This window comes from Gossypium hirsutum, chromosome A09, assembly GCF_007990345.1.
Source record: "Gossypium hirsutum isolate 1008001.06 chromosome A09, Gossypium_hirsutum_v2.1, whole genome shotgun sequence".
Classification (NCBI taxonomy): domain Eukaryota; kingdom Viridiplantae; phylum Streptophyta; class Magnoliopsida; order Malvales; family Malvaceae; genus Gossypium; species Gossypium hirsutum.
The window spans coordinates 73129686-73140943 of NC_053432.1; the positions used below are offsets into that span (position 1 = coordinate 73129686).

Consider the following 11258-nt stretch of genomic DNA (forward strand, 5'->3'; position numbering starts at 1 on the left):
GGCCAGGAAAATTGGTTATTTGCCCAACAACCTTCTCCTATTGTCAAACTTGTCGTCCTTCAAAGTCAAATGAGTTGAGGTTTCTTGATTTTCCCACTCAAAAGTCAGTCACCATTCACGTTTTTTGTATTTATTGCTAGGAAATGGGGATGCATGTGACTTGCCCAAATTTTTATAAATGCTCCCAAATAACTTACTTTTATTCCACGTTTTAGTAATTAGTATTTATATATAAGCGAAAGCTTTGATAATTGATCCTACAGTTGGGGATAGAAAAGTTAAATCAATAGCAGCAGAAAATGAAAAGCCATGGGTGGTTTGAGAGCCAAAAGAACTTGATTCTTTTGACGTTGTGAATTTCAGTTTTGACTTCCCATTTTCAACCAAAATCAAAATTTATTGAGGGGATAGCCTAGTTCCAATTTCCAACCAACCATTTTCCTTATCTAATTATTTAATATGTGTAATAAAAATAAAATTTTAATGTAATTTTTATTATATTTTTTATACTTATAAATAGAAATTTTGATAAAGCATTGTGATCAATCAATTATATTCTCTGTTACTTTCATATTTCTTTGTTCTTTATCTTCCTCATCTCCCTTTATTTTATAATAATATGATATTTATTTAATTATTTGTTCACTTCATTGTGAACTTCTGTGTTTATCAAACTTTAAATGCCCTTTCATTCTCTCTGAGGCTATTTAAAATCAAATATTTTTTTTCAAATTTAGCCATAATAGCTTAATATAAAATAATTTATTTAAAATTTTAATATATTTAATAATTCATCTTATGAGAATAGGAGCATTAATGTGAAGATCAACTTGCAGCTTGCAATCAGCACATACTAGACTTCGACCAAACTAAAAGCCATTTTTTTTTTTTACTTTCGGTGGATTTGATTTCTTTATTATTACTATTGTGTGCTCAGATCATTTATTTAAATAATTTGAAGACATGAATTAAGAAAACCATTTCCTCAAAAAATATTTTTGCTCATAATGCCTTTGACTCTACTTTATAGTAACTATAAAAATGCCCTTTCATGGCTCCTTTCCTCCCAAATTTCCAATCATTCTCTCTTTCTCTTCCTTTTTCGTTCAAAATGAAAAGATCATTCAACTCGGTGACTCGTCCAAATTCGGCTCAGCTGCTTTTTCTACTCATCACTTCATTTCTGATATGGCCATGCATCGAAGCCGCCGCCGCCGCCGCCGCCGCCGAAGAGCTTCTCAAAGGCTTTGAAGCCACCCCAAATCCCTCAATCCCATTTTTCCAACCTCTTCTTAACGATTCCTCGACCAAGTTCTCTTTCGGTTTCCTCCGAGTCAACTCAACCCAACTCGCTCTGGCTGTCCTTCACGTTCCTTCGCGTGAACCCCTATGGCTCGCCAACCCCAGTACCTTATCTCGCTGGTCAGACCGTGTTGAATATTGGCAATATCCCACATTAGGAAAAGATAGAAATGGAGGGGGTTTGGTTTGTTATATATAGAACCCCTCCCCCTTTGGTTGTATTATCCCAAAATCTTCTCCTTTGTAATATTTCTAGAGGAAATATTAATTTGGTAGTGTCCGAGGACGTAAGCTAAATTGGCCGAACCTCGTTAAAACTCTGGTATTTTATTTCTTATTTGTTTGCTTTTATTTAATAGCTTTATGTTGGTTATATTTATTTAGTTATTATTGCTATAAATATCTAAGTGAGTTCTGTCTAGTTGTTGGGTTTTAAGCGGGACCATTTGTGACCCCTCCAATTTAACTGGGAATTTTCTTAGTATAATTATTGGCATAATAATTATCTAAATATTTCTGATAATATTGTTATTAATATTATCGTCGCTTCCGCAACAATTGGTATCAGAGCCAAGGTTTTGTAGTATGCTCTGTGTTTGCAGCTTAGTCTGATCTTACACATCAGAAACATTTCCGAAAGCTTGTGGGTATTCCGCATTTGGTGGCTATTAAATAGAAGCTATGGCAAAAATGACAGAAGAAAAACCATCCATATCAACAACTTCCACTTCGTACATTTTGCCGAGGATTGGAACTGCAAATACGAGATTTGTAGTGGAAATTTTTGATGGAACAGGTCATTTCGGCATGTGGCAAAGTGAGCTTCTAGATGCCCTCTTTCAACAGGGTCTAGATATTGCCATTGAGGAAGAAAAACCAGAAGGGGTTGATGATAAAGAATGGAAGACCATCAACCGATTGGCATGTGGTACAATTCGATCATGTCTTTCCAGAGAGCAAAAGTATACATTCAGTAAAGAGACTTCTGCAAGTAAATTGTGGAAAGCATTGGAGGAGAAATTCTTGAAGAAGAACAGTCAAAATAAGTTGCATATGAAGAAAAGACTGTTTCGTTTCAATTATGTTCCTGGTACCACGATGAACGAGCACATTACCAATTTTAATCAGCTGGTGGCTGATTTGTTGAATTTGGATGTGACTTTTGAAGACGAAGACTTGGCGTTAATGTTGTTGGGATCGCTTCCTGAGGAGTTTGAGTACCTTGAAACTACTCTACTTCATGGAAAATCGGAAGTAACTTTCAATGAAGTAACTGCTGCATTGTATAGCTATGAACTACGCCGAAAGGATAAGTTGAAAGGTTCAGGTGAAGCAGCAGTGGAAGCATTGGTAACAAGAGGTCGTCAGCAAAGTCAGTCTAAGGGGAAGAGAAGAAAGTCCAAAGGTCGAGCTGTTGCCAAAGATGAATGTTTTTTTTGCAAAGAAAAAGGACATTGGAAGAAAGATTGTCCAAAATTGAAGAAAAAAGGGAAGACTCCGCAAGATGCAAATGTTGCAGAATGCAATAGTGAAGCAGAGTCAGACTTTTCTCTTAGTATGACATCTTCAACATTATATGCAGATGAGTGGATCATGGATTCTGGTTGTTCCTATCATATGTGTCCCATTCGGGAATGGTTCTTTGAATTTCAAAAACTAGATGAAGGGGTTGTTTACATGGGTAATGATAACACATGTAAAATAGCCGGGATAGGTTCAATTAAACTGAGGAGTCATGATGGATCTACTAGAATTTTGCGGGATGTACGATATGTCCCAAAGTTGAAGAAGAATCTCATCTCTTTGGGGTCGTTAGAATCTAAAGGCCTAGTTGTGACAATACGAGATGGAGTTCTTAAAGCAACTTCAGGAGCATTGGTGATGTTGAAAGGCATAAGAAAGAACAATCTGTATTACTACCAAGGTAGTACAGTGGTCGGGACAACAGCAGCAGCAATCACGAGTACCAAGAAGGACGCTGAGGCAACACAGCTGTGGCATATGCGTTTGGGCCATGCTGGTGAAAAATCCTTGCAAACTCTAGCCAAGCAAGGATTATTGAAAGGTACAAAGACTTGCAAACTTGAATTTTGCGAGCATTGTGTTCTGGGAAAACAACGAAGGGTGAAATTTGGCACTGGGATTCACAATACTAAAGGTATTCTGGATTATGTGCATTCTGATGTATGGGGACCGTCCAAGACTCCATCACTTGGAGGAAGACGTTATTTTGTCACCTTTATTGATGATTTTTCCAGACGAGTTTGGGTGTTTCCTATGAAGAACAAAGATGAGGTGCTTGAAGTTTTCCTTAAGTGGAAAACTAAAGTTGAAAATCAGACAGGAAGGAAGATTAAGGTTCTCCGATCAGACAACGGTGGAGAATATAAAAGCGATCCTTTCCTGAAGATATGCCAAGATTGTGGCATAGTAAGGCACTTCACCGTAGGTGGAACACCGCAACAGAATGGGGTGGCAGAGCGTATGAATCGAACGCTTGTGGAGAAAGTTCGATGTATGTTATCTAATGCTGGATTAGATAGAAAGTTTTGGGCTGAGGCTGTGATGTACGCTCAACATCTCATCAATCATTTGCCATCATCTGCTATAAATGGCAAGACTCCTTTGGAGAAATGGTATGGAAAACCTGCTACTGATTATGACACCTTGCGCATTTTTGGTTCTATTGCATATTATCATGTGAAAGAATCAAAGTTAGATCCAAGAGCAAAGAAGGCTCTATTCATGGGCTTCAATGCTGGTGTTAAGGGATATCGTTTGTGGTGTCTAGAGGCAAAGAAGACGATAATCAGTAGGGATGTTACCTTTCATGAATCTGCCATGTTGAATAAGGTAAATCCAGAAGGAGTGAGTAGTACTTCGCAGCAGGTGGAGTGTACTCCGCAGCAGGTGGAGTTTGAGCAGAGTGTGGTAATTCCAGCAGAAGGTACCACTAGTGATTCTTCATTGGCAGATGCAGAGTCAGATGAGGAAGAGGTTTCTACCCAAGAACCTCAACAGCAATCAGAGCCAATTGCAGTCAGAAGGCAGAGACGAGAAATTCAGAAACCAGCTCGTTTCACTGACATGGTAGCTTATGCACTTCCAGTTGTTGATAATATTCCATCCACTTACACCGAAGCCATTCAGAGTTTAGAGAATTATAGATGGTTAGGTGCAATGGAAGAGGAAATGCAATCTCTAGAGAAAAACAAGATGTGGAAGCTGGCACAACTACCAAAAGGGAAGAAGGCGATTGGTTGCAAAATTGAAGACACTATTGAAGTTTGTGTTATGAGAAGATGTTCGAAGATGTGGAATATCGCCAAGGTGGAGATTTGTTGAATATTGGCAATATCCCACATTAGGAAAAGATAGAAATGGAGGGGGTTTGGTTTGTTATATATAGAACCCCTCCCCCTTTGGTTGTATTATCCCAAAATCTTCTCCTTTGTAATATTTCTAGAGGAAATATTAATTTGGTAGTGTCCGAGGACGTAAGCTAAATTGGCCGAACCTCGTTAAAACTCTGGTATTTTATTTCTTATTTGTTTGCTTTTATTTAATAGCTTTATGTTGGTTATATTTATTTAGTTATTATTGCTATAAATATCTAAGTGAGTTCTGTCTAGTTGTTGGGTTTTAAGCGGGACCATTTGTGACCCCTCCAATTTAACTGGGAATTTTCTTAGTATAATTATTGGCATAATAATTATCTAAATATTTCTGATAATATTGTTATTAATATTATCGTCGCTTCCGCAACAGACCGCACGAAAGTATTCTTCAATGGCAGTCTGGTGGTTTCAGATCCTCGGACAAGGATGTTTTGGTCAACTGAAACACAAGGTGACAAACTTGTCCTCCTCAATAACTCCAATCTTCAGATACAAAAAAGCCTCGACAACAGTAATAACGTCAACGTCCCAACTGTTTTATGGCAAAGTTTTGATTTTCCCACTAATACCCTTGTCGAAACTCAAAATTTTACTTCTACCATGACCCTTCTTTCTTCAAATGGCCTGTATTCGATGCGTTTAGGTAACGATTTCATCGGATTAAATGCTAAATTTGATTCCGGTTCCGACCAAATTTATTGGAAGCACAAAGCTTTACAAGCCAAAGCTCAGATTATTGAAGGTAATGGACCGAATCACGTCCAAGTTGACCCGGACGGGTGGTTGGGAATGTACCAAAATGGAACAACCCCAGTCGATATTGAATCTTTTAACAGCTTTCAACGATCCCTTGATGGACTCCTTATGGTCCGGTTAGAACCGGACGGGAACCTCAAAGCCTATTATTGGTCCGGGTCAAGTTGGGTTTTGGATTATGTAGCTATTCGTGAAACTTGCGATTTACCTAGTCCATGCGGTTCGTATGGTTTGTGTACTCCCGGGTCGGGTTGTTCTTGTTTGGATAACAGCACGGAGTTTTCATCCGGTGAGTGTTCCAGTTCAGGCCCGTATTCGAATGACATGTGTTCCGACCCGAAAACTCAGAAGAACGACATTAAAGTTTTGAGAAGAGGAGGGGTGGAGGTGCCGTTTAAGGAGTGGATGAGGTATGAAACGACATCGTCTTTGAAAGAATGTGAAAATGCATGTGGAAACAACTGTAGTTGTTACGGGGCGGTTTATAATAATGCATCCGGGTTTTGCTACATCTTGGATTACCCGATCCAAACCTTGTTGGGAACGGGAGATGATAGCAAAGTGGGGTACTTTAAAATCAAGGAAGAAGCAAATAAGAAAAAAATAAATTCGGGTTTAGGGGTGGGAGTTGGTCTGTTAGGTGGAGCTGTGTTATGTTTGATAGGGGCAGTCGGGTTTGGGAGCTACAAGATTTGGAAGAAAAAGAAAAGAGTGAACCGGATGTTGGAAGAGGAAACGGGTGGGGCAATGTCCGGCCCGTATAAGGATCTCGCATCGGCTAGCTTTAGGTCGATCGAGATGTGTAGTAGTGGTCATCGATAACACCAGAGATTTTTATTTAATTTTTTTTTATTATTAGCATGTAATTTTGTATTCCAATTTTTTTTAAAAATAATGTGAGAATGAGGTAAGCAGTGACATAAGAGTGGTTTTTGACTAAAAACTTTAAGGCTCATCATTAACTTTGGTTAGCCTAGTTGTAGGGGATGTGGGGACCACCTGTTCTTTTGTATAATAATTATATACATTGGGTTGGGTTATGTAGATCAATCCAAAGCTAATTCCAATGGAAGATAAACTAACTACCTTTTGTCTAATTTTACCGTGCTTTTCTTTAAATTTTAGGTATAAATATCTTTTTGGCCCTCAAACTTTATAAATTTTTTTTACTTTTAAATTTAATTTTTTGTCTCTTTTAGTTCTTAAATTTATTTTTTTGTTAAATTACTCCAAAATGAATATAAAAATTAATGTTTGTTAATGCTTGTTGATGCGTTATAAGCATGTCAACATTTAATTTTTTTAAAATATATTATAATTTTTAATTTTTAAAAAATGATTTTTATAATTTATTTATGAATTTTTAAAATTTTTTAAAGTTTAATTAAATGTTTACGTGTCATTCATGTGTATTCACATCAGAAAAGTTAAAAAAAAGTTAAATTTTTTCATTCATTTTGAGGTGATTTGATTAAAAAAAACAAGATTAAGGGTTAAAAAAAAATTAATGAAAAATTAAAATAATATGTTTTTATAAAGTTGAATGACCAAAAGAGTTATTATGCCTATATTTTATCTAGTGGGGAGGATAATGGATTCTTCACGTGTGATCATGTGGGCCATACTTGAATTTGGATGTATTTGTATGCATACAATGATAGAAATATATAAATTATTTTTATATAATTATTTAAAATACTTTACAAATAAATTAAGAATTGTGAAGTTTCTTTATACTATTATAAAAAAAAGAAAAAAGAAAAAACATACACGCCAGCTTTCTAATCGAATTTCTTAATTCTATTATCAATGTACGTGATAATTATTATATAGTTTTACATATCCATCCAATCCATGGATTATTTTAAAATTTATTTTGTAAAAATGTTGATACAAAAAGTGTGTATGGGTTGAATTTATTGTATTATTTAAAATGTATTAAGATTATATAAATATTTATATTATTTTCATACACCTGTGTGTTTAGCCTGTGTGGATTTATTTTTAATTCGAAACTAGTGCAGTTTTCACACGGCCAGGCACATGCCTATGTGCTGTGACCGTGTACCTCACACGGTTGAGACACACGCCCGTATGGCAATTCCTGAGCATTCTGTTTACAATATTTAAGATGCAGGGGACACATAGCCTAACTATACGCCTGTGCTTAAGTTGTGTGTCTCACATGGTCTGATTACACGCCCGTGTGCCATGCCATGTGGACTCAAAATGAACTTTATAGTTCTAGTTTACTAACCCTGCAAACCTTGAATAACAAGCAACTTAAAATCCAATCTTTCAACCAATCCAAAACATGATTAAATACATCTAAAACATGTTAAAACTATCAATATAACGATCTAACTCATGTATATTTATAAGTATCTAACATAGATTTTCTAAACATTGTATTTAAATACCATCCAAATCAATTCAAATTATACTATGTAAAAGACCATATAATAAGACATAAATTTGCATATATAGATTAACCAATATCATCTTTTACACTATTAACATTCACATCTTAAAGTAACTTCAAAAGACAACCTAGGTACATGCCATTTCTCAAAATAAAATACATCACCAAGTATTTGAGTTCGGGATCGGCTTGAATGCTGAGTCGTTAATCACTTTCGTACTTAACCTGCGCATGGAAATAAACCGTACGCTGAGTATGCACTCAGTGGTATTTCTATAAACCAACACTTAAAACAATTATTAACTCAAAATGCATTTAAACTATAAAATTTCAAATCTCATGGCAATAATTATATTCACAACTCATTCTTAAAGAAATACTCAATTCAATTCATCATCAATCAATATCAATTAGTTATCCAGTACAGTAGTACAATACAGTAGTTTACTCCTATTAACATTGTAGACACTCAATTTTGCCCGGGCCCAGAAATAAGTCCAAAAAACAAAAATAATAAACCCCAAAAAAAATGAAGTCCAAGTTCAGTCCAGAATTACAAATATAATTTGGCCCGATCGGAATGGCCCATTACTTGAAAAGATTTAAGGTTCATCTACAAGCTTGACTCATATGGAAATATAATCTTCAATGATATGCAATCTTAGATATGATACAATCTTAGATATGATATGCAATCTTAGAATATATGATTTTGTAATCTTAGAGATTTAATTTGTAGATACCTTTTAATCTTAAATGTTGAAGTAATTGATCTGTACCGTTGGATTTGAGGAGGTTCAACTATAAATAGAGGCCTCTCCTTTCATTGTAAACACATTGGAGTTTTGGGAAACAATAAAAATTTTTGAGAGCTTTCACTCAAATTTCTCTCCCTCTTACGTTCTTATTTTCTACGGTTTGTTCTTATTTTATTCTTTGTTCATCTTCGTTTTTCAATCTTTTTTATTTTGATTTAGGGTTTAGGGTTTTAGGATTTAAGATTTAGGATTTAGGGTTTTAGGATTTAAGATTTAGGGTTTAAGGTTTAGGGTTTAGGGATCTTATTTTTAATTTTTTTTATATATTTTAATTTTTCAATAATTAAATCATTCCCGGATTTTTTTATATATTTTAATTTTTTTTTCAACCATGTTTCTCGGATTTTTTTATATATTTTAATTTTTCAATAATTTTAGTATCATATCAAACTCTTTCATTTTTAATAATTTTTTTAGTATTACTCTTAGTAAATTATTTTTTAAATCTTACTCAAATCATTATTTTAAAAAAAATATATTTCATTTAATTGTCATATTTTATCCAAAGGTTTTTCTAAAATGAGGCAATATTTTTCGTATTTAGGAATTCGAGAAATAGTGCCCTAACATGCTGGGTTGCGATTTCCCGTTTGTCTAAATGCCTAAAGTATCCTTCTAAATAGATTTTGTAAATCACGAGATGGTTTCAGTTATGAGAGTTTAAGAATTTCGTGTCCTATCATGCTGGATGTGATGTTTGTATTCTTTTGGAGCTAAGGAATCTCGATTTTTCAACTTAAATAATTCTGGTTTTAAAAAAGGGATCCTATTTTTAAATCCTTTCAAATTTTTGACATTAAGACAGAAAACTATTCAATTTGGTACCAATTTTGGACATTGTGAGGGTGCTAATCCTTCCTTGTACGTAACCGACTCCCGAACATGTTTTCTTAATTTTCGTAGACCAAAACATTTTATAAGGTGATCCAATCACACCTAAAAAGGTTGGTGGTGACTTCTGTTTTCATTTTCCAAAAAGTCGATCCCCATTTTTCAAACATCCCTTTAAAAAATGGTTTCGACAGCTTGGCGACTCCATTGGGGACATAAGAGAGTCCAGCCAAAAAAATTGATTGTTTTTGTCTTAATGTCAGAAGTTTGTAAAATTTAAAATTTGATCTTTTTTACATGTGTTTGCTGCATATGTTTGTTACCTTATTGTTGTACATTGCATTTGCATGACCGTTGTGGTCACACCCTTAAGTGGGAGTGAGAAGCTACGCTTTCGTAAGGTTTTCACCTTCGTTGGAGCTAGTGGATTGCTTCGAGGATACTGTACCTATGTCTTCATGAGATTTTCATCTCCGTATGGCCATAGGGAAATGTGTCCCCCTGAACTGAACTTGGTCTAGATGAGCCTATAATGGGTGAAGACCAAGGAATCTGCTGGTTCAGGTACCCTGGCTTTAGAGTTAAAACTCATATAGTGAACTTTAAAGAGTTTAGGAAAGATAGTGATAGCCTTTAGTAAGCTACCCTTGTAAGTACTTGTTTATCATTTTTTTATGATACTGACCTATTTTTATTTTGCTGTCATTGCATGTCATTTGGCATTTAAAAGTGTCGATTCACGGCTGGATTTCTAGATTAGAAAGTTTTGTAATGAGGAATGAATACCTTGATAGAGTGGAGGACAATGCTTCTGTCTGTACCTGGTCAGAGAAAACCCAGTTAAAGAAAGGAGATAGTGTCACTGAGGGATATACGTTAGAGTTATGAGACTTCACTCGTATTAATTCGATGCAGAATGAGTTTCAGGAGCTGAGAAATATTTGGGCCCAATGGGATGACGAGGCTAAGCAGCTTTTCTATCAGAATTATGGAGACCTTTCCTATTTGCTAGACGTCAAAGTAGATAGGTACTTGTTTCGAGCTATGTTACAGTTCTGGAACCCTACTTATAGTTGCTTTACATTTGGTGATGTTGATCTTGCACCTACTTTGGAGGAGTATACGACTTTACTGCGTTGCCCGAGGATTCAGGTTCACAAGGCTTATGTTAAGCCTGCTAGTCTTCCAACTTTTGCAAAAAAGTTGGTGATGATTACTAGGATGAGTGAGCAGTGGGCTGTAGCTCATATACAGCAAAAGAGTGATAGTAAGTGCGTTCCATGGGCCGTTTTGAGGGATTTGATATCGACACATCCAGACGTAAAGAAAAGGGTCGACGTCCTGGCTTTGAGTATTTATGGCATAGTGATTTTCTCAAAGGCGTTGGGGCACATAGATGAGGCAGTTGCGGATTTGTTCGATCGCGTTAGTAAGCAGAATACACCGGTACCAGTAATCCTAGCTGAGACATTTAGATCTTTGAGTATATGTCGGAGAGCCGGCGAAGGTAGATTCATTGGATGTGCACAGTTGCTGTTGGTTTGGTTCCACAGTCATTTTTGGAAGCTTGATAAGGTTCATTGCCGAGTATTCTTTGAGGGTTATTCTCCCTTAAAAGAAGCAGTAAACATGCCGAGGAGAGATGACATTTCAGATGAGAGGTGGATAGACATTCTTCAGAATCTTCGAGAGAAAGATGTTATGTGGAAGACTCCTTAGTTGGTTCTTAGT

The 11258-nt window shown here is 35.7% G+C and overlaps 1 protein-coding gene across 1 annotated transcript; it reads left to right on the forward strand.

Annotated features, from left to right (window-relative positions):
• Positions 1-1053: 1053 nt before the first annotated feature.
• On the forward strand, positions 1054-6379 carry LOC107889562 (PAN domain-containing protein At5g03700). The gene is made up of 2 exons (XM_016814034.2): positions 1054-1430; positions 5071-6379. Exons 1-2 carry the CDS (start codon positions 1112-1114, stop codon positions 6276-6278), a joined length of 1527 nt encoding a protein of 508 aa, XP_016669523.2. The 5' UTR covers positions 1054-1111; the 3' UTR covers positions 6279-6379.
• Positions 6380-11258: the final 4879 nt, after the last annotated feature.